Source organism: Mirounga leonina, unplaced genomic scaffold (assembly GCF_011800145.1).
Source record: "Mirounga leonina isolate KUSES-001 unplaced genomic scaffold, KU_Mleo_1.0 Mir_448, whole genome shotgun sequence".
NCBI classification, from domain to species: domain Eukaryota; kingdom Metazoa; phylum Chordata; class Mammalia; order Carnivora; family Phocidae; genus Mirounga; species Mirounga leonina.
In genome coordinates this window covers 2469712-2494002 of record NW_023270758.1, presented here as the reverse complement: position 1 = coordinate 2494002, position 24291 = coordinate 2469712, and the positions used below count along the sequence as shown (strand labels likewise).

The following is a 24291-nucleotide window of genomic DNA, read 5'->3' as shown; positions in this document are numbered from 1 at the left end:
TGGACTGGCCCAACCTCCTCCAGGGAGCAGTAGAGCGCGGTCCGCATAGAGAGTCCTCTACACGTAGAAGGCGTGGGAAAGAGCGCGCGGGGGATGCTGGGAAACTCCTCTCGTCAGCCACCATCTTGCTTTCCTTTAAGCCGGCGGTGACCGTGGATTAGAGCAATCTTGAGCCATGAAGCTGCTAAACAGAGCCGGGTCCTTCTCGGTGAGCACAGCCGGTGGGCATGGGGAAAGGTTGGGGAGCAGTTTGTCAGCAAGGTGATACGGACCGGAGGTGCTTGGTTTGGAGCTCCCCGGCCTTGGGCTTCCGTCTGCCCTTCAGCCGAACTCTGCGGGCCAAGTGGTCTGCAAGGTGGGTGGGTCGGGCATTGGAGGCCCAGCTCGTGCTACGCGCAGAAGAGACCTAACTCCGGAGAACCTGAAGAGAAAAGGCAAAGGGCTTGAGAGCGGAGGTGACGCGACTCGGTGGAGAGACCTCTGAAGGTCACTGCTGCATTTGCGTGCCCGAGGAGGAAACCGCGAGTCCTGGGGGGCAAGGGGCCGGCGTAGACCTAGCACTCCACCCTCACCGTCAGCTCTGGCCTCTGCTTCTTAGTGTGTCATGGAGCATCAGTTTCCCCAACGGTTAAGTGGGCTTATGAGTAAAATCCTAAGGAAGAAATGAGCTAATGCCTGTATAGTGCTTATCACTGTTCTAGAACTTATTATGGTGCCCTGGCAGGATGCCGTGTTTTTCTTCATGTCTTGTTAGAGAATTCTAGGAGCGGCTCTTGGTCAGTCCTCGGGAGCTGCTTAAGACTCCTGCTTCAAGCCCAAGCGAAACATAGCTGTCACTTGGGGAAAACTCCTCAAATGTCAGTGTGCTACCACTACGGAGTGGTAGTTATCAAGAGGGGAGGTGAGGAGCACTTAAAAATCTCAGCTTGGCCAGTTTTGCCCCCAGGGGATAGTTGGCAATATCTGAATACATTTTTGGTTGTAACAGCCTGTGGGGAGTGCAGCTGGCATCTGGAGTCCAGAGGTGCTGCTAAATATCCTACAGTGCACAAGCACATCCTCCCCACACACAACAAAAAATTACCTAGCCCGAAATGCCAACGGTATCTGGGTTACTAGGTAACTACTAACCTGCTAGACAGAGATGCAGAAGAACAGGGAATGGAGTTTCTCTGTGCCTAATGTTTAAATAGACATACTGTGGATTATACGAATGGTTGTAATTTAAATTATAATATAGCCTAAATTACCCTTACTGCCACACCTAGACAAACTAACGATTAACAACGCTGAGAGCAGCCTAGAGTGGCAAAAGACCCCCAAATCGCCTCCATTCTATCCATCCCAACTGTCTAGTAGATAAAAGAACTCAAAGGTAACGGTTGGAGAGGACCAATGTAAACAAATTGCAGTAAACTTGAAAGCAACGTTTCTAATTGTATCCCTTATTTTACAAAAGAATAAATTTATACATATCTTGTTATTAAAATTATCTAGTAATTGACAGGATAATTCTTTGCAGCTGATTTGAATGGGACAAATTATAGATAGTATATAATCAAAGTGTCACTATTTCTTGAGGTGAAAGCACCTAAATCTCCCTTGGCAATGGAACTATAGATTATTCATATTTGAACAGCTATGCTCACATATCTTAAAATTTTACTTTTTAGAATCACAAGTAGGGTTAGCTATACCACACCCAGCAAACAAAATTGATGTAAAACAAAGCTAATTGTATTTTATAGTTAAAAAGTACTAATAGCGAGTGAAAACTAGGAACCAACTCAGTATAGGACTGATGTTGAATATTTAACAAACAGCCCTTCAGGACATCATGGAGTCAGGGCATTGCAGCCTCTGATGGGAGTCCTCAGGAAACTCCAGCAGTATGTTCATTTGATTTTGGGACAACATCTTTTCTAATAACCTCATGAGCCTTAGAATGAATTCTATAGCATCGTATATCATTTACCCAAAAAACAATAAAGTTATGCATCTGGATCAATTATCCAGCCTTTAAGAGGACCTTTTTACCTTTCCAGTGGCTGCATATAATGAACTGAGAATCTGCTGTAGCTGAAGCTATTGTTAATCTCAGGATGATATAAATGTGTATTAGTCAAAGAAATAAAGCCCTTGGTTGTGTGGTCTTACTGTAGCACCCAAGAGAGTGAAGATACTATGTGAAATATTGGGGTCTTGGAGGAATTGTCCTTGGTATACTTGGTCTTTTTTAAAGGTTAGTAAAATGATTATGGAGATGAAGTCATTTCACTTGGGAGGTAGACTAGAATGAGACTGGGCAGATAAGGGAAATAGTAATGCTAATATCTAATAAAAGAGTATGGGTGTGGCAGTCCTACACTTTTTCAAAAAATTCCAAAGCAGGGGCGCCTGGGTGGCTCACATGGTTAAGCGTCTGCCTTTGACTCAGGTCAAAAAAAAAAAATTCCAAAGCATTAGAGCCAGGAAGAGCCACCTGAAGCTTTAATAAGATAGTTAACAGGGAAAAGAAAAATACAGTGGTTCTTTACATTCTAAAAAAATGAAAATGTAGGATTAGGTATTCCTTCAGGCTCTACAAATCACACATAAATACAGAGATTTAAGAGTGGTTGGGAAATAATAAGTCCACTAAATCCAACCTTGAAGATCTATTATCACTGAACACCTGTTGCTTGGGCACACCAGAATACAAGACTCTTCTTGAGAGAGATGTGTGTAACCTGTCTTTTTTGTGTTTAGCGATTTTATTCCCTGAAAGTTGCTCCCAAAGTGAAAGCCACGGCCGCCCCTGCAGGAGTGCCTTCACATCCTCAGGACCTTGAGGTCAGTCCCACTGAGTTACTCACTGGAACCCATACACTCCTTACTGTCTTTGGTAATAGAAAAGCATTGATCACATCTCACTTTATCTTAAATACAGTTTACCAAATTACCAAATGGCTTAGTGATTGCTTCTCTGGAGAACTATGCTCCTGCGTCAAGAATTGGTTTGTTCATTAAAGCAGGCAGTAGATATGAGGACTCCAACAACTTAGGAACCTCTCATTTGCTTCGTCTTGCATCCAGTTTGGTAAGCATCTTTACTACCTCACTCTGTTCAGGAATGCTGTGGCATCTTTTTTTTTTCCCCCATTAAAAATAATGCATCATATTATTCGAAACACACAAAAGGATTTATGTAACATGGAGGTTATAAAGCATACAGTCAAATAAGCACCTCCGAATGTATCACTCAACATAGTCGAACATTATCATTAAAATCAATGTTACTTGTGTCTCCTTCCCTTCCCACCCTCTTCACCCCAGATTAACAACTATTCTAAAATGTTTGCTTTTTCTTCCCTTTTCTTTTGAAATAGTTTCAATAACAAATGTTGTTTTTCATATTAACAAAAACTATTTTATATTTATCCATATTTGTTTGTAGTTGTGGTCAATTCAGTGTTACTCTGGGATAATACATTACATTCTTTTTTTTCCCCTTTTTTAAAAAATTAACATATAATTATTTGTTTCAGGGGTACAGGTCTGTGATTCATCAGTCTTACACAATTCACAGCGCTCACCATAGCACATACCCTCCCCATGTCCATCATCCAGCCACCCCATCCCTCCCACCCCCCTCCATTCCAGCAACCCTGTTTGTTTCCTGAGATTAAGAGTCTCTTATGGTTTGTCTCCCTCTCCGGTTTCGTCTTGTTTCATTTTTCCCTCCCTGTCCCTATGATCCTCTGCCTTGTTTCTCAGATTCCACTTATCAGTGAGATCATATGATAATTGTCTTTCTCTGATTGACTTATTTCGCTTAGGAATGCTATGGTATCTTGATCCTACAGAAGAGAAAAACTATTGTGTGTTTTTTGGCAAACTTCATTTTATAATTCTTAAACTAAAAAGGGATCCGCTGTTTAGGTAAAGTTCTTTTTGAATCTAATGACAATTAGACATTTAGATTGTGATATTGTGTGATTGCAAACTTAGCATTAAAAAATTACTAAAAGTACAGTTCTTTTTCCAGACTACAAAAGGAGCTTCATCTTTCAAGATAACCCGTGGAATCGAAGCAGTTGGTGGCAAATTAAGGTTTGTTAAAAATAAGTAGCAGGAAATAGTGAAAACACCAGAAAATATTCGATCATAAGGGAACTTACCAACACGATTAAGGATTTGTTAATCAGGCACAAGGAGGAGAAAGCTAATGAATTTAACTACATCAAAATGTAAAACATTTTTATGCCTTAAAGTGAATATTTAAGTAACTGGGAGTAAATGTTTGCCACATACATAACATGGAGAGGGTTATTTGGAAAAATAAAGAACTACAAATTAGGAGAAGACAAGCAAATAGAAAATGGATGGACAGGGCACCTGGGTGGCTCAGTTGTTAAGAGTCTGCCTTTGGCTCAAGTCATGACCCCAGGGTCCTGGGATCGAGCCCTGCATCGGGCTCCCTGCTCCTCGGGAAGCCTGCTTCTCCCTCTCCCACTCCCCCTGCTTGTGTTCCCTCTCTCGCTGTGTCTCTCTCTGTCAAATAAATAAAATCTTTTAAAAAAAAAAAAAGAAAATGGATGGACAAAGGATAGGAACAGGCTATTCCCAGAGGAAGAAGCCAGAAACACTGATCTCTACTTGTAATCACAATGTGATGCCATTACCCATCAGATTTATATATCGTGTTGGCAGTGTTAAGGAAGAGGGAGAATCTCTTCTACAATTAGTGGAATAAGTTGATAAAACTACTTAGAAAAGAATCAAGGAAAATCTAGTAATATTGAAAAGGAGTGTATCTTGGGCACCTGGGTGGCTCAGATGGTTACGCGTCTGCCTTCAGCTCAGGTCATGATTCCAGGGTCCTGGGATCAAGTCCCGCATCGGGCTCCCTGCTCAGCGGGGAGCCTGCTTCTCCCTCTGCCTCTCTCTCTGTCTCTTATGAATAAATAAATAAAATCTTTAAAAAAAAAAAAAAAAGGAGTGTATCTTGCAACCTAAGTTTTTAATCCACATGCACAAAGATACTGTTTATTTTTGTAAAGACTGGAAATAATCTAAATGCCATCTTCAGGGAAATGGGATAAAGTATGATCTAGTGATGTGATGAGACTAGTGCACAGCAGTTAAGGGATTAACTAGATTATTCCAGTTCAATGTTTTGTGGAAAAATGAGATATTTTTAAGGTATGGGGCATTTACAATTTTTTTTTTAAATAATATGTAGTGCTTATAATTTTGCTTGTCTCTAGAGTGGGAAGGAGGGAGTGAGGTTAGCCAAAGAAGGGTACAAAGAGATCTTCAGCTTTAATTGCCATATTTCTTTAAAGATTTTATTTATTTATTTGAGAGAGAAAGAATGAGACAGAGAGCATGAGACAGGGGAGGGTCAGAGGGAGAAGCAGACTACCTGCTGAGCAGGGAGCCCAGTGGGGACTTGGTCCCGGAACTCCAGGATCATGACCTGAACCAAAGGCAGTTGCTTAATCAACTGAGCCACCCAGGCGTCCCTAATGCCATTTTTTTAAGTTGTGGTAAAATATACATAAAATATACTGCTTTAAGTGTACGGGTCTTCAGCGTGAATTTGGCATTAAGAAACTATCGCTACCATCCATCTCCAGAATGTTTTTATGTTCCCCAACTGAAACTCTGTAGCTATTAAACAGAAACTCCACCCCCTCACCCACCAGCCCCCTGCAGTGACCATTCTACGGTCTATGATTTTCACTTCTCCAGGTTCCTCCTGAAAGTAGAATTACGGTATTTGTTCTTCCAAGACTGACTTATTTCACTTAGCATAATGTCTTCAAGGTGCATCCATGTGTAATATGTCAAGATTGCCTTCCTTGAAAATAATTTCTTAAATATTTTATACTTTAGTTGATGAATATGTGTATTTTTATACTTCAAAATAATTTTTCCAAATTGGTTGATCTAACAAAGATATAAGGAAAGCTTATTCTTCTGATTAGATAATTCACTGTAATTTATTTCTGATGCAGTGTGACTTCAACCAGGGAAAACATGGCCTACACTGTGGAATGCCTGCGGGACCACGTGTAAGTACCTGCATGTGTTGAGGACACCTGCTTTTAAAGAAACACTTAGCTGCTCAGTTCTTGTCTTTTTTAATGTGGCATTGTGACCTCTGATTTTTGTTTTGGGTTCTTACTCACAAACTGTAGAACGTTGTGTTTACCACAGGCCTAAAACTTAATATTGAGAAGATTACCTTTACGTAGCATGGACATGGGTTTTAAATTTTTGACTCGACACTCTCATCTTGATGTCTTCTGTAGTGATATTCTAATGGAGTTCCTGCTCAATGTCACCACAGCACCAGAATTCCGTCGTTGGGAAGTGGCTGCCCTTCAGTCTCAGCTAAGGATTGACAAAGCTGTGGCTTTTCAGAATCCACAGGCTCGTAAGTATATTTTCAGATCCCGTTCAGTTCTTTCTAAGATACTGGGTTTTTGAGGGGCACCTGGGTAGCGCGGTTGGTTAAACATCTGCCTGCGGCTCAGGTCATGATCCCAGGGTCCTGGGATTGAGCCCCACATCGGGCTTCCTGCTCAGCGCAGAGCCTGCTTCTCCCTCTCCCTCTGCTGCTCCCCCTGCTTGTGCTCTCACTCTCTCTCTGTCAAATAAATAAAATCTTTTTTTTTTTTTTTTTTTTTTTAAGATACTGGGTTTTTGAGAAGATCAGTTTGTAGAGGGAAGAAATTGCCATTGAAATTTTTCTCTGCTTGGGTTTAAAACTGCCTTTTCCAAAAATTTGTCTAGTTTCTTAACTGTATTGTTCTTGTGTTTCTAAACATTCATATTGTTGACTATTTTTCATCTTTGATAGTATGTAAGTTCATTATAGAATCCCGGCTTCAGAATTTAGAATACAGTGTTTCTTCAGTAGTTTGCTTGCACCAAACCCGGCAACAGTTCGTGGTTGCTGCTGGCATTACTGTTCAGCCACTTACCTTCACTGGATCTTCCCAAAGCAAGCAATTTAATTTTTTTAAAAATAAGAACTTTTTAGGTGTTCATACTTTGTGATTATATAATGTTCAATACATAATCTTGACAAGTATGACTAGCAAAACAGATTAGTAAACAAGCACTGCTGACTTGGAAGTCCTGCAACTTCCGGTAGGAGCAGAAGTGTGCAGGTGGGCCCCTCGGGTCTAAACAGGTGACCAGCTGCAGGGGCCTGCATGGGATGGGCCTCACTCAGAAAGCAAGCCTGTCAAGTGTCTGGAACAAAGTGAGAGTTTGGTCTATGTTAGCTAATATTATTTCACTGTGATACTTTGTTTTACAAAGGAGTATGATCTTCCTTACTCCGGACTTCCACCAAAGAAATAGAAAATTGTAGAAAAGATGACTTACCTACCAGCTGTGGCTTCTTCCCCACTGTCAGCAGTGAGGTTCCAGCCCTCATCCTTTCTGTGTGAATGGTTAACTGCCATCTCCCGGCTGCTATCTGCCCCCAAATCTGCATCTTCATCCTTTAAAAGCTGCTTCTTATCTGTGGGATAAAGTTCAACCTCTTCAACTTAGCATATATGTTAACTTTCACAATCTGACCCCTGCCCACCTCCCTTGCCTCTTGCGCTACCTTCTTCCCCTCCCAGGCAGTTCCCCTTTGAATCCGTTGTCATGCTTCACGCCTTTGTCTGTTCTCTCTGCCTGAAATGCCACTCCCTAATCCTTCCCCTGGTAAACATCTATCCATCTTAAGGCTCATTCCAGACTTTACTTCTGTTACCCCTTTCCAATTCCCACTGCCCTTCCCTTGCGCCCCTGCTGCGCTTTTGATCTACTGCTGACATCACACCCATCATGCTTTATTTCACCGTTTTCCCGCTCAACATTTTGAGGCCAGGCATTGTGTCTTACTCATCTCTCTGTTTCCAGCACCTGACCGTTCCCGGCATAGGGAGATTGCCCAAGTAATGACAAAGGCACTGACTGAAGCAGGAAAGCAGGGACAGTGCCTGTGCTCCAGTGAGGAGGACACTTGGACCCCCCGAAAGCTATTGATAGGACTTAACACTGGCACTTTCATATATTTTCTTAACCTGACAACTCCTCATTACGTAGAGAACGTACGAGTAAAATAGAGGTAAATCACTTACCCAAGGTCACATGGTGCATTGGTGGCAGAACTATAACTAGATTCAGACTTGCTGAAACCCAGGCCATTATACTCTCCAGATGATACCAGGTAGATTAAAGTCAGAGAAGTGGTCAGGCGAACCCTGGTATGTAGAAGCTGCTGTCCTAATTTCTTACTTTTCTCAGCACATTCAGCTGGCCGACTTTTAAATTTCAAGCCCTCATAACACTTGAATGCCATAAGGTGACCAAAATTGTATATTCTAGTTGCTTTCTAGGTTCTAAAAACGTTGTCTTATTTGAATTGTTTCCACAAATGCTTCTTTACTTATTTTACAGATGTCCTTGAAAATTTGCATGCTGCAGCTTACAGAAATGCCTTGGCTAATTCCCTGTATTGTCCTGATTATAGGATTGGAAAAGTGACACCAGATGAGGTACTGATAAAAGACATTACATTCTAAAATGTGCTTGTTTTCACATTAAATTGAACATTTATCTGCCATTTCAGGTTTGTTTGTTAATTTTTTTTATCTTCGAATTTTAAAAATTCACCTGCTGGCTTTTTTTTTTTTTTTAAATCAGCTTGCCTTTTTAACTAAAATTCTATCTGAACAATTTTTACAGCTTTTAACTAAATGAAGTTTTTATCATAAAAGAGACATGTTTATTTCAGAAAATCCAGAAAACAACAAGAAGCAAAAAAGAAAACATCTCACATACCTAAAGGCACTGAATGTTAATGCCTGGGTATATTTTCCTCTAGACCTTTTTCTGTGTGTATTTATCTTTTTTAAACAGTATTTAAGTGTTAAATTTCATAATCTTTTGACCAAAAGTCTTCCTTTAACTCCTCAGTGTGCAGGTAGGAATGAACCCACGTCACCTCCCCAGCCATCATCAGCCTGCGTACTAGCTCACGTCCCTCCTTCAGCACACGGGCCTTAGTTTGCTGGCAATACAGATTGTTACATGTCCCAGCCATATATGTAACATAAAACTTCAGGTCCAAAACGTGAAACATTGAATGTCATAGTGTATCTCCTGCAAGTGTGGGTGCCTATATATAATCTTAATTTCCTACTCCTACCACCCTGCAAAAAATTATTTATCAGAAGACATTAAAAGAAAAATTGGCAACTGTCAATACTTGGCAAAGTGTGTATGTGACTCGGAAGTTAAGGTTTTATTCTCATTTCATTTCTGGTTAGCCACTAGAGAAAACTGAACTGTATATCCAATCCCTTTCCTCTTTTATTTCCTGGTTAGAAAACTATCCACTTACCAGTCAACAGTTTAATGCCTACCATTCATACAGCACTTTGAAAAAATTATAACTGATATCATCCAACCTAAACAGTGAAAATTTTTCATAAGACTAGCCTCTAATGAGTTTTGAAATTTTTCAGAAATTGAAATCACCCATGTGAAGATACGTTATTGAGGTAGCTAAAAGAGTATACATAGCAAAACATTTATCCACAAGGATGTTTACTGTAGCATTGTTTATAATTATGAAAAATTAGACACAAGTTAAACATCCAACTTTAGGGGACTAGTTAAGTAACTTATTAAGTATCTGTAGAATGGAATACTATGCAACCATTTAAAAATACTGATACGGAAAAATTCCATAGCATATTGTCAAGTTAGAAAATGTAATTTATGAATAGGATGTACCATAGGGTCTCAATTTTTAGAAAATAAAGGGGTGTGTGTGTGTGTGTATCCTGGACAGATACCAATATATTAACCATGGTTACCTCAAAGTTACTAGCATTTTTAAATGTGTCCTTAGTCTAAAGGAAATTCTAAAGAAATTGGTGCTAGAATACCTTGAGTGATGGCAGCATTCAGGAGGAAAAAAAAAAAGAATGATTCCGTGGTGATTCCAAAGATGTAGGCACCGTTCACTTCAGGGCACAAATTCTGGTAACTGGATTCAGTCACGTTACCGTCGCCTAATGATTCTCAACATTATGACCCATTCCCAAGGAACCATTTTTAGCCAATTTTTTCTAGCCTGACTCAAAATGAATTTTTAATATTACAGATACGCGGTCTGTTTATATACATGTATATATATTTGTGTTTTATACATAAAAAGAAGTAAAATGTTTTTCTTGCCCCCCAAGAGTCAATTTTCACTCCCTTGGGAGCAACAGTGCTCCTGTTGAGAATAGGTTTTAGCCCTACTGTAGAATGTTAATAGTACTTTCTTACGACATATATAAAGACGAAATCTGATGCCCATCTGCTAAAATCACATAATAAAAATCATAAGCTTAGTCTCATTTTTTTCAAATTCAAGCCAGTGTCGGGGCGCCTGGGTGGCTCAGTCGGTTAAGTATCTGCCTTCGGCTCAGGTCATGATCCCAGCGTTCTGGGATCAAGCCCCACGTCGGGCTCCCTGCTCAGTGGGGAGCCTGCTTCTCCCTCTCCTCCCTGCCTGTACTCTCTCACTGTCTCTCCTTCTCTCTCTCTCTCTCAAATGAATAAGTAAAATCTTAAAAAAAAAAAAAAAAAATTCAAGCCAGTGTATGCTCTAATTTTTTTCAGGCCGTTTTTTAGTTCCTTTTTTTCAATACAGCTTTATTGAGTTATAATTCACATGTCATACAGTTCACCTACTTAAAGTGTACAATTCCAGGGCACCTGGGTGGCTCAGTCGGTTAAGTGTCCGACTCTTGGTTTCAGCTCAGGTCATGATCTCGGGGTTATAAGATTGGGCCCCATGTCAGACTCCACACTGGGCATGGAGCCTGCTTGAAATTCTCTCTCTCCCTCCCCCCACTCATTGGCATGCTCTCACTCTCTCTCTCAAATAAATAAATAAAATCTTAAAAAAAAAAATAAAGTGCACAATTCAGTAGTTTTCACTATATTCACAGTCATGTAACCATTACCACGTTAAGTTCTAGTTCTTTTAATCAATAGTTTAAAAAATAAAAGCAATATAATTCAGCACTATGTAGTCTGTAGTTTACTATGGCAGCTTTTAAGCCTGAGTATTTATTTTCTGTTGACCTGCAGTTTTAATTTTTTACGGCTTTTTGTATTTATACCAATATAACCTCATAAATGTTCTTAACTTCCTCAGTTGCATTACTTTGTTCAGAACCATTTCACAAGTGCAAGAATGGCTTTGATTGGACTTGGTAAGTTGGGAATTGCTTTCATGTCAGTCTGTTTCTTTAAGAGTAGTCTTTTTAAGCTGTAATCATAAGAGCACAGGATTGAACCAAATTTGATAACTCAGTTCTCTGTTGATGTCAGACAAGCATTGTGTGATAGGATTTTAATGGGTAGGTTGTCTGGTTTTAGCAAGCAGAATCCAGCATTTAACTATGTAAACTACTGGCTTTGAGTTTATTACAGTATTTGAAAAATTATGATAAAGGGCAAATTTCTCTAAGCAAAATGCTTTTACAAGTTTTTTGTTTTAAAGAAGTATAATTTAATTGAAAATAGGCAAAGGGAGTGAACAGCCAATTCATGGGGGAAATGTGTGTGTAGCCAATTATTGTAAAAGATAGCCTTGCCTAATAGTTAAAATTTTAACCCATGAGATTGGCAAAAACTAAAAGATTGACACTGCCCAGTATTAACCCGGGTATGGAAAAATTAAGCACTCTCAAAAATTGTTGGTGAGAGTATAAACTGGTATATTTTTGGAGGTCTGTTTAAATATATTAAAATTTTAAATATTGATATATTAAACCCAGCTATTTTGTTTTTAAGGATTTATCATACAGAAACAGTTGGTCAAGTTTACAAAATAGTTGCACAAAGATGATATTTGTGATACTGTTTTTTGGTTCATTTGTTTTGTAAATAACAGCATCATCAGTATAATTCAAATACCATAAAATCCACCTTTTTAAAGTATACAGTTCCATGAGTTTTATTATATTCAGAAGGTGCTATAACTGTTACCACTATCTAATTGCAGAACATTTTTATCATCCCCCCAAAAACCCTGTGTTCATTATAGCCACTCCTTATTCCACCACTCATCTCCTTCCTGTCTCTCTACAGAGTTGACTCTCTGGACATTTCATAGAAATGGAATCCTACAATATGTGGCCTTTTATAGCGGACTTCTTTCACTTCACATAATGTTTTCAGAGTCCATCCATATTGTAGCATGTGCCAATGTTCCATTCCCTTTTCTGGCTAAAATACTCCGTTACCACTCTTTGTTCATCTGTTCATCACTATGGCATTTGAGTTGTTTTCAACTTTGGGCTATTGTAAATAAAAACAGTCGCGTGTAAGTTTTAGTTAGAACCACCTGTTTTTCATTCTTTGGGGTATATTATTAGAAGTAAAATCGCCAGGACCTGTGGTAACTGTTGAACCATTTGTGGAACTGCCAGACTGTTGTCCGTGGCAGTTGAAGTGTTGACATCCCTCCCGGCCCCGACGGCACACAGGGGTTCCAGTATTTCCACTTTGTCACCAGCATTTACTACTATCTGTCTTTTCGATGGTGGCCATCCTAGTGTCTGTGAAATGGTATCTCATTCCATTTGTGTCTCCCTAATAACTCATCTTTTGTGCTTTTTGGGCATTTATATATCTTCTTTGGAGAAATGTCTATTCAAGTTCTTTGCCCATTTTTGAATTGGGTTGGGGTTTTTTTTATTATTTTTGAGTTGTAAGAGTTTTTTATATATTTTGGATACTAAATCCTTGTCAGATATATCATTTGCAAACATTTTTTCCCATTCTGTGGATCCATTTTACTCTCTTGAAAGTGTTCTTTACTCAGCCATCAAAAAGAATGAAATCTTGCCATTTGCAGCAATGTGGGTGGAACTAGAGGGTATTATGCTAAGTGAAGTAAGTCAGTCAGAGAAAGACAGTTATCAGATGATTTCACTCATAGATGGAATTTAAGAAACAAAACATGAACATAGGGAAAAGGAAGGAAAACTAAAATAAGACTAAATCATAGAGGGAGACAAACCATAAGAGACTCTTTAACTGTAGGAAACAAACTTGAGGGTTACTGGAGGGGAAGTGAGTAGGGGGGTGGGGTAATTGGGTGATGAGCATTAAGGAGGGCACGTGATATAATGAGCACTGGATGTTATATGCAACTAATGAATCACTAAACTCTACCTCTGAAACTAATAATACACTATGTTAATTAATTGATTTTAAAATTTTTAAAAAAAGTGTCATTTGCACAATGCAGTGTTGTTTTAATAGCCAATGATTAATCAGGAAACATGCTAATGTCAATCAAGAAGGGACTGATTAAATGATAGTACATTCATATAATGGAATTCTTTATAGCCATTAAATGGTTGCCGTAGACCACTCACCTAGATAAAAATTACAAAAGACAAGTTAGAAACAATATGAATAGAATAACACCATTTTAAAAATAAAAGAAAATGAGGATAATATTAATACAAGTATAGAAAAAAGTTCTAGATGAATATGTATTAGTAAACTATAAGTGGAATCTCTGGGAAAGTAGCATTGTGGGGGGTGGACTCGTTTTCTTTACTGTTTATTTCTGTAATAATTTGTATAATCATATACTATTTTTAAAACAGTAGATGTTTTGCAATTGTATTTTAAAAATTATGGTTCTAGCTTGGTTTTGTTTCTATTGAAATAGGTGTGAGTCACCCTGTTCTAAAGCAAGTTGCAGAACAGTTTCTCAACATGAGGGGTGGGCTTGGTTTACCTGGTGCAAAGGCCAAATATCGTGGAGGTAAGCATTTTGTTCTGTTAGGGCTGATTTATCAGAAGGACGTTCCCCATCAGAATAGTGTATTGGAGTAGGGTAGGCCTGATTACTTACCACCAAACAGACTCAGTGTGGAAGGAAGGGATTAGATTGCTTGGGTGTTGTGTATTAAACATGTTTTGTGTGTGTGTGTGTGTGTGTGTGTGTGTGTGTGTGTGTTGTGGGGAAAGCAGGATGGTATGCTGGGAGCACCAGGCCACAGAAAACCTTAATCTTAGTGGGTTAATACTGTGTCGTAGAGAATGCAGAAGAATAAAGCTAGTGGTGACCAAGCCCCTTTCCTCCTCGCTCTCTCCTTACATGGCACCAGGTGAAATCCGAGAGCAGAATGGAGACAGTCTCGTTCATGCTGCTCTTGTAGCGGAAAGTGCTGCTACAGGAGGTACAGAAGCAAATGCATTTAGTGTTCTCCAGTATGTCCTGGGTGCTGGACCACATGTCAAGAGGGGCAGCAATCCCACCAGCTCTCTGTACCAGGCTGTTGCCAAGGGAGTTCACCAGCCATTTGATGTGAGTCTGAATAGTCAACATCTCTCCTTTTGTTTGTAAAGGCTGAGTGTGTATGATGTAGTCCTGTTAATCTGCTCTTAAAATTTAAGGTGAACACAAAGAAAATCTTTGAAAAATTGAAGAGATAGCCAGGCTTGAGTTTAGTTCCTTAGGGCCTATCAGAAACATCCTTTCTTTTCAGTTATATAATATAGAAAGAAGGAAATGCTTAAAAAATCAGAAATTCATCTTTCAGGGCCCTTCAGAATAAAGTTTTAGATATTAAACATTTTCCTAGATTCTAATTACTTTTTTTCTAGATTTTCTTCTGTCCTCTTGTGTTCTTGTGGTTATTTCGTGAATTTCACTGCTCTTCCTGTTTTCCAACCAAATGTACAGCATGTACACTGAGAAACTTTACACACCCATCCCTCCAGTTTGAGATTAAGTTAAAAAAGAAAAATGAAGGGCGCCTCAGTCGATTAAGCGTCTGCCTTAGGCTCAGGTCTTGATAACCAGAGTCCTGGGATCGAGTCCCACATCAGGCTAGCCTGCTTCTCCCTCTCCCGCTCCCCCTGCTTGTGGGAGAGGGAGAAGCAGGCTTCCCACTGAGCAGGGAGCCCGATGCGGGGCTCGCTCCCAGGACCCCGAGATCATGACCTGAGCCAAAGGCAGTCGCTGAACTGACTGAGCCACCCAGGTGCCCCTAAATAAATAAAATCTTTAAAAAAAAAAAAAAAGAAAGAAAGAAATTCCTACTTCAGCATTTGGCCAGAAATTTGAGGTATGAACAGGATAGTCTCAAAATTGTAATTAAACTTCAAATCATTAAAGAACATTTCTTCTTATGCTTTATATGGGCCAAGCCAGTGGTTCTCAAATTTTAGCATGCATAAGAATCACATGGAATTATTTTTTTAAATGCAGCTTTCCAGATTGCATCTACAGGGATCTGAGTGAGTAAATCTGTTACCTGAACTTGAAAGTCGGTATTTTTAATAACAGCTCAGGTGGTCTTTTTGTAAATCACCCACATAAACACTGGGAAACAGGACACTGACATTCGTGTTCCCCTTAGGGAGCTTAACACTCTGCCCAGACTGCAGACAGCAATACCCCCGTTATCCTGAGACTGAACTTGCAGCTACCTTCGGTATCTGAATAACGTCCACTAAGCAGACATTTTTCCCTAACCCTTTGACTTTAGTGTATAGGAGAAGTGTAAGTGAATTGGCCAAAAAGAAGTCACCAGCACTAGCGGAGGGAAGACAGCAGGTTTGTGTGATGCCAAAGACCCACAGTCTACCACTCAGCCATACGGCAGCTGTGATCAGTGAACAGTGATGATACTGTTCACAAATTAGTGTTTACAGTAACCTTTACTCATCAAAGGTTAGAAAATACCCAGCAAAAAGTAAAGCAAGCAGTCTGTTTTAGGGAGATTTAAGTGAAAAAAGTTAAAACCATTATGGTTTTGAAAGAAGTAACCTGTGTCCAAAACACTGCAGTCCTTGACAGAACTGGTTACATGAAATATTAATTTATCTTTTTTGCTTGTATCGTGAAGGTCCCCAAGTTTTTGTCTATTTGGGAAATTGTGCCGTTTTCCCTGGTAAAATGACATACTGTAAAATTTCATTATATTTCAGGTTTCCGCTTTTAATGCCTGTTACTTGGATTCTGGACTCTTCGGGATTTACACCATCTCACAGGCTGCCACAGCTGGAGATGTAAGTTGCAAACTCACCAATTCTCACAAGTGTTTTTCCTCCATTAACATGTTTTTAGTAAAAAATAGGGAGTGTTTGAAGGCCATGACTTATCAGAGCTCTGTATAGTGTGATACCATTACCATGTGTCTGCTGTGCAAGGAATTTAAAAATGTATACTCATGCTTCCAGGAAAGAGGGAAGAAGTGTCTCCTTGGTATTTTGGTTCTGTTTGGACAGGTGGCATTGAGTTGTCTCTCTGGGACATCTAAATTGAGAACTCAGGTGATGTCAAGGCCAACATGGATCTTTCAGAGTCCCCAGCACAGAGATTGTGTTGAAGTCAGGGTTGTGTGTGAAAGACTGTAGGAGGAGAAAACTGAAGCCCGAGCTTTGGGGAGTGCCGCCAAGTGACTAAGGAAAATGGCCCAGAAAACAAGAAGAGAAACTGGTATTTTTAAGAGGCCAGGAAAGAGAGAATGGTTAACACCATTTTGATCCACTCCGGATTACCATCCATTTAGTTACCAGAGAGCCCTGGTAGTTATAGCAAACCAGGACATCACTGGTAACATCAGTTTTCACCAGAGTATTGGTAGTGAGCTAAAATTTATAGTGTTAAGGAATGAATGAGAAGAACGAAATGTGAGGTTGGCATAGGCAGGTGGAGCTCAGACTTGCTGGGGAGGTAGGTGATAGTTTTAGGAGAGTTTACACTGAGAGATTAAGTTGGGAGAGAATTCATACTGAAGAGAAAGAAAGATTGGAGCAGATATAGGATATTATAAATGGATCAGGTCTGAAAAATCGTGAGCAGGTGGGATACAGAGTACAAGTGGACATTTTAGCCTTGGACACAAAGGCTGCTGTGGGAAAGATGCGGATACAGTACATCCCCAGTCAGGGAGGAGGCTGTCCTGTCTTGAGAGTAAGAGAAGGTAGGAGAGTTGAAAGAAAATAATGAAATTTGGGACAAATGAAGGGCTAGATACACACAGAATGGGCATTGACAGCCATGTAGGTGTCTCCTGGAGGTGAGAGACCACAAATTCATACGACAGTCACATACGACATTTCCTACACATACTGTTACGTATTACAATCACTTCATAGTTTTTTTTCAGTAGTATTTTTTTTTTTAAGCAGTAGGGATTTTTTTTTTAAAGATTGTATTTATTTATTTGAGAGAGAGAATGAGATAGAGCATGAGAGGAGGGAGGGTCAGAGGGAGAAGCAGACTCCCTGCCGAGCAGGGAGCCCGATGCGGGACTCAATCCCGGGACTCCAGGATCATGACCTGAGCCGAAGGCCGTCGCTTAACCAACTGAGCCACCCAGGCGCCCCTTCAGTAGTATTTCTAACAGAGTAATGAAAGGGGCGGGTCGTAGGTTCCATCCAAGGTTAGAAGCCTACGAAGTGGGCAAGTCAGAAGTATGGGCAGATGGCAAGGGAGTGGGACACACTGATGAGAGTGACTGAAGGAGTGATTCGCGGATCTTGGTCAGACAGAGAAGTGAAGCCAAGGGACTCGATGGATTGAAAGTAGACAAATCAAGGAACTAAAGATCTTGATAAAGTGGAACAAGGATAGTGTGATTAAAGACTTAGGCCAGGGGTCTTGGAATTGAGGATTTCACAGAAAGGGCAAATTTAGGTTATATCCAAGTCGGGTGTGGCTGTTGAAATGGGTAGCTAAAATGCAGGGGAAATGAAGGTCCTAGAATGGTGATTAGGGTTAGATCAGTGACCCAGGATGGTGCCAAGGTTGGGATGGAGAAAATCATGGACCGGGTTTATGAACTTATTTATCCAACACATATTTCCCAAACACCCACCCACATCACTGGAATGTGATTCCTGCTTGACCCCGGCATCCCAGGCATGGACAAGCTTTACAGATTGGCTGTGTGTGAATTACTACTTTCTTCTTAATGAATAGTAAGGGATAGCAGTTATTAATTGCATGACGCTTTGGGGAAATTTAGAGGTATTTATTCTTTACAGGCAGTTAGAAATCCCTGTTTGCTTTTCCTAAACCAGCCTGGCATTCTCTGTGCTCTGCCACTTACTTTTCTAAAAAGCCTGGCTACAGGCAACCTTCTTGGATCCCCTCCCTCTTCGGGAGCTTTGTACTATCACTCGATAATAAACTTTGCTATCGCTCAATAAACCTTGGTTTGCTGCCCACCATAAATACATAAATAGATAGATTAGATAGCTTGGCTACTTGGACACTACAGATTGTACAAACAGCTGCTTTCTGGAACACTGGAAGAATAAGGAGCGCATAGTGGCAAGAGTTCCAAATGGACACTGTGCTTTTCTCTGGAACCGACCTTCCATCTTGTGTGTTTGCCTCAGTAGAGGAGCATTTGATTGCTTCAGGAGACTCTGGCACTGATCAGAAATGACCAGCTGTCTCTTGTTTGTCCTAGGTTATCAAGGCTGCCTATAACCAAGTGAAAACAATTGCTCAAGGAAACCTTTCCAATGCAGATGTCCAAGCTGCCAAGTAAGTTACAGTATTAACTGTGTGTTTTGTGTTTCAACTATTTGAAAGTTGTATTTTTTGTTGTAACATATACCCAAAAGGATTGAAAGGTACAGGGGCGCCTGGGTGGCTCAGTCCTTAAGCGTCTGCCTTCGGCTGAGGTCCCAGAGTCCTGGGATCGAGTCCCACATCGGGCTCCCTGCTCGGGGAAGCCTGCTTCTCCCTCTCCCACTCCCCCTGCTTGTGTTCCTGCTCTATCTCTCTTTCTGTCAAATAAATAAATTTTAAAAATCTTTAAAAAAAAACAAACACACCATATTATAACATTTTTAAAAGAAAGGATTGAAAGGTACAGAAAAGTATTTAAAAGGAAAGGGAAACACATCCTGCCACCTAGAGATATAATTGTTAATATCTTGCTTATTTTCTTGACCATTTTATGCATTTTAAACATATTTATTAACTATTATTATATATACTTATATCCTATTTAATAGCGTGTTTATTGTAGAAATTTGAAAATAAGAAACACACAAAGTAAAAAATGATCTCATTCCTTACCAATGATTCCTCTTTTTTTAACATTATAATGATGTTTCCGTTTATTCAGATTACTAAAAATGTGTTATAAATAGTATTAACTGGTGTATCAAAATACACTTGTTGGACATTTCCTACAGTTGGAAATTATAAACTATAAAAGCTATCTTCGGTCTTAAAACATTTTTGTATTTCATATTACCTTCTTGGTATAGATTCCCAACTGAGTCAGGAGTTATAATAAATATCACAGAGGTCTGTTCAAATATATGTTTATATTTTTATTTTTATATTTCGAAGTCCCAATGTAAAAAGGTTGTACCAGTTTAGAATCACAGCACCAGTATAGGAGAGTGCCTGTTCTGCCATAACCATTGGCCATTTCTTTTTTTTTCACCTCTTTACTGATGTGATAGACCAAAAAAAGATACACTAGTTCCCCCCCCCCCCCCCCCCCGCCTTATCCATGGTTACCTGCAGTCAGCCATGGTCTGAAAGCAGATGATCTTCCTCCTGACTTACTGTCGAAGGTCATCAGTAGCTGAACACTATGTCACAGCACGACTGCGTCACTCACCTCACTTCATCTCATCATGTAGGCATTTGATCATTTCACATCATCACAAGAAAGGTGAGTATAGGACACTAAGTTATTTTTAAATGACAGAGACCATATTCACATAACTTTTATTACAGCATATTATTACAATTGTTCTACTTTATTAGTAGTTATTGTTAATATCTCACTGTACCTAATTTATAAATTAACTATAGGTATGTTAGGAAAAACATAGTATATATAGGGTTTGGTACTAACCATGGCTTCAGGCATCCACTGGGGGTCTTGGAAGGTATCCCCCATGGATAAAGGGGGACCACTGTATCTGATTAAAAGATTGAAGTACTTGTCTCCTATTTGGCGATTTTTTTAATTCCCACTGTTTTCACTGGGAGTGCCAGCAACACCTCTCACTCAGTAGTTTGGAGAGTCTAACAAAAGAGACACACTTCGGACCGAGCTGGAAATCAGCTTGCATTTTCATACAGCAGTTTAAAACACTGAAATTTGACTCCGTCTATTCAGGACAGTTCAAAATGTGAATCGTGAAACTCAACAATGTCTTCCTAATCGTTTAGTATTGCCCACAGAGGAAGTATGATGGGGCAAATTATGACTCAGAAGGGAACAGCTTCCTGGTCATTTCAGATTGTTCCCATTAGCATTATTACTTCTGTTACACTGAACACACTAAAAATTGCCTCTCTTAAATAAGTACAATACAGTTTATTAAATATGTACATGGAACCAAGGATTGGTTAATAGGATGCAGTTCTACATGATTGCACCACAAACAAAACATGATGAGAATAAATTGAAACACTGGATTTACTTAAGAAAAATCAGTTTCAAATCTAATTTATTTAAGAAAATATATTTTCTTAAGCGTAGCACAGTTTTTATAAGGTATGGCAACATGTAGAAAATGGAATTTCAGTTATTAATATCAAGATATGCTTGTTTTCTGCCATTTTGATGGAGTTGATACTTTTTCTTGTAAGATTCTTATTAGTCTTCCTGTAGTGAAAGAAAGAAAGCATGGTGTCATTGCTGAAGGGACAAACTAATAATCTCTTGGTAAAGTTTATTGTAGGTAAAAAAAAGTTTTTTAAGTTTTTATTTAAATTCCAGTTAACATACAGTGTAATATTAGTTTCAGGAGTACAGTATAGTGAGTCAACCCTTCCATATATCACAGCAAGTGCCCTCCTTAATCCCCATCACCTATTTCACCCATCCCCCCACCCACCTCCCCTCTGGTAACCATCCGTTTGTTGCCTAGAGTGAAGAGGTAAAATCTGTAAACTCTTTGGGGCCTCTGAGTGGCTCAGTTAAGTGTCCAACTCTTGGTTTCGGCTCAGGTCATGATCTCAGGGTCGTGAGATCAAGCCCTGCATTGGGCTCTGTGCTGGGTGTAGGGCCTGCTTGAGACTCCCTCTCTCCTTCTTCTTCTGCCCCCCTCCCTCTCTTGGGGGCGGGGGGAAAGGAGGTAAATTTTTTTTTAATTAAACTGACAGTGTGGTAAAATTGCTGCATTAAATTGTGATTATGTGTAAATGGAACTCTTGCTACAGAGTGCCAAACAAGGATAGTTTGAGAGTTAAATTATTCAAGAGAGAATTATGAATTGGATTTTTATTTCAAATTCATGCTTTGTGCCCATATTTAAGCTGCACAGACTGTAAGACCTCTTCTGTCCTGGGAGCCTGGGTGGCTCAGTTAAATGTCTCTTCAGCTCGGGTCATGCTCCCAGGGTCCTGGGATCGAGTCCCGTATCGGGCTCCCTGCTCAGCGGGGAGCCTGCTTCTCCCTCTGTCTGCCTTCCCCCTGCTTGTGCGCCCTCTCTCTCTCTCTCTCTCTCTGACAAATAAATAAATAAGTAAATCTTTAAAAAAAAAAAAAAAGACCTCTACTGTCCTTCCCCACCTGTCTTCTCAGTCACTCCCCACCCTCATTGAGACCAAGCTCCTTGTAGAAATGGGCCTGGGGGGTTGCTGGTAGATAGAGAATCAGCACACAATATTCCACTAAGTGGACAGTGCCTGAAGACCCCACATAGGTGTTCTGCTTTAATAGAAATGCCTAAAATCATCACCAGAAAAGTATTTGGAGGAAGAGTTACTTCACTAATCAAAACTTCACATTAAAATAGTCTTAAGTTCTAGTCTAAAATCAAAAGGCAGTCTGTTGGGTTTCCAGTATAATCTCATATTGACAGCTTTCTAAATAATCACATAATCACATAATTGATGAACTGAAGACAGAATGGAGGCCTTTAGCCCTGTAAGATTTCCAAAACTGTTCATTTGTGTATTTACCAAAACATGTTTGTGTTTGAAAACATACTTTATTTGGTTTGAGAACATACTTTCAAATTGCCTTGCTCTTATAAAACTGGCTTCTGCCTTAGTTACATACCTTTTACTGGACAGGAACAAGCTGAAAGCTGGCTACCTAATGTCAGTGGAGTCTTCTGAGGGGTTCCTGGATGAAGTCGGGTCCCAGGCGCTGGGTGCAGGATCATACACACCGCCAGCCACCGTCCTTCAGCAGATAGACTCCGTTGCTGATGCCGATGTTGTAAACGTGAGTGAATGAAAACTTCTGATTTTACATCAAATAATTTGACCTTAATGATCCAGTCTCAGAAGGAATGCACAAGCTCCCTTGGGCTGTATATGTCCCAATCCTGCGGTTTGGTGGCTGGCTGCCTGATGCGGAGACGGGAGGTCTCGCTCCTTCCCGTCGAGTCTGCAGATGGCTTCCTGGTCAGCTCCATGTGTGTGTCTTCCTCATTCAGCTAAAGTCCCAGTAGATCAAACCATTTAAAATTCTGAGAGGTGATTTTCATGTGATTCTCCTCCCAAGAAATAAACTCTGTCATGCCAGTCCTGCATGGGATATCCATTCATCTCAGCCCAAGACATTCCTCCTTCTATTGCTATTTTTTTTTCACATATATTGTGAGATTCAGCTGTTTTGAGGGCAAGGACGACGTCTTACACCTTTTTGTATTCCCTATTGTACCTAACAAATACATGAACTACAGAATAAATCCAAAATCAGTGGGTTTTCCCAGTTCTTTCTATATTAAAAATGTCGACTCCTCTTGCATCATAGAGGTCTCAGCCGTCTTCTCAACAACAGCTCTACCTTATGTAGGGACAGTGAGGTTAGAAAAAAGAAACAGGTTATTTTATTTTAAAGCAGTAACCTTGACTCGATTTCAGTTGGCCCCTAAGATCATCATTTTCATACTCTTCCAAATGGCTCGCCTCCTCTTGTATACGACCGTTATGTGAGTCCCGGCCCCAGCTGCCTCTAGCACTGTGTCCCCATGAAAAAGCTGGCTTCAGAGAACATGGGGGCTGCTACTCGTGGCAATACACCTAAACGACCAGCCTGTGGTCTTCAAATAGTGGCATGAAGAACACAACGAGAGAAAGTGTGACTTTTAACAGTTGGGGTATTTTTACTGACTCAGACTATTTGCCGTTATAAAACAGAAACTGCAAAGTACTGCCTGGCCTGAGGCCGCCTCTGCCCTATTTTGCAATGTCGGTGAGGTTTTCCCTATCCCCCTTTTTAACAGCTACCCTCAGATCTGGAGCACCACACTTGCTCTGCCACATGTAGGAGGGAACATTCAAAGGAACACCTGAGCTTACTTTCTTACAGCGTCACAAATGAAAATAATGCTCAGTGCTCTCCTGTAGTTAATTTCACAAGAGCTTCTTAGTACAGGGTTGCTGGCTCAGGATGCCCTGTCCCATACGCTCTTGAAACAACAGAGTAAATAAGTTTGTCTGCTGGATAATACATTCTCTTATCTCTGCTAATTTTTTTCTTTTTTTGTTTGTTTACTTAAAGGCTGCAAAGAAGTTTGTTTCTGGCCGGAAGTCAATGGCAGCAAGTGGAAATCTGAGCCATACGCCTTTTGTTGATGAGTTGTAATACTGAAACACATCCTGCAGGGAAGAGCTGAACATGTTCTCAGCCCAGAGCGGCAAACCCGTGAAAGTCAAATATCTCTAATATAACATTCATCTCTTTTTTTTCAATGAGGTGAAGTGTTTTAACACGTAAATACAGGTAATTATCCCCAGCTGACTGAAAGTCAATAAAACATTCTGTTTAAATGTTTTTCTTGCATCTTTGCAATTGGTTAATCAAGTATTTATTATATGCTGAGGTCTTTTAGATGCTGTAAAGGAGAACAGGAATACAATAATAGAGTCCAGAAGCATCAGAAACTATTAAGATAATTATTGATGGCTTTTAAAGATAAAACCAGTTTAAAAATCTGTCCTTTTGAGTCAGAATAATACAATAGTCTGGGTTTTACCCCCTTTTCTGTCTTTCTTGCAATAGAGTTATTTCTGAAAAATTTAAATTCCCTATTAGTCATATCCTGTATTCCCACTGCCTCATTTTATGTCAGATTTATCTTCACTGTATGACAGTTTTGTCTTTTTCCTCATCTCCCTCACCCTCGTCTGTTTTCTGTTCTGTTTCTTAGGGCTGAAAAGGGGGAAAAAATGTTACACGTGAACAATCAGCCAGAAAAATATGCCTCTTATTTATTTTAAGTAGGGCATCTGAAATTTGCAAAACAAGAGAAACT

At 39.9% G+C, this 24291-nt stretch overlaps 1 protein-coding gene across 1 annotated transcript; it reads left to right on the top strand.

Annotated features, from left to right (window-relative positions):
• The first annotated feature begins 79 nt into the window (after positions 1–79).
• LOC117999153 (cytochrome b-c1 complex subunit 2, mitochondrial) lies at positions 80–23810 on the top strand. The gene is made up of 14 exons (XM_034988086.1): positions 80–208; positions 2749–2832; positions 2930–3079; positions 4028–4092; positions 6003–6059; positions 6300–6424; positions 8452–8549; positions 11213–11270; positions 13748–13843; positions 14190–14389; positions 16018–16098; positions 18513–18589; positions 22100–22253; positions 23538–23810. Exons 1-14 carry the CDS (start codon positions 176–178, stop codon positions 23619–23621), a joined length of 1362 nt encoding a protein of 453 aa, XP_034843977.1. The 5' UTR covers positions 80–175; the 3' UTR covers positions 23622–23810.
• Positions 23811–24291: the final 481 nt, after the last annotated feature.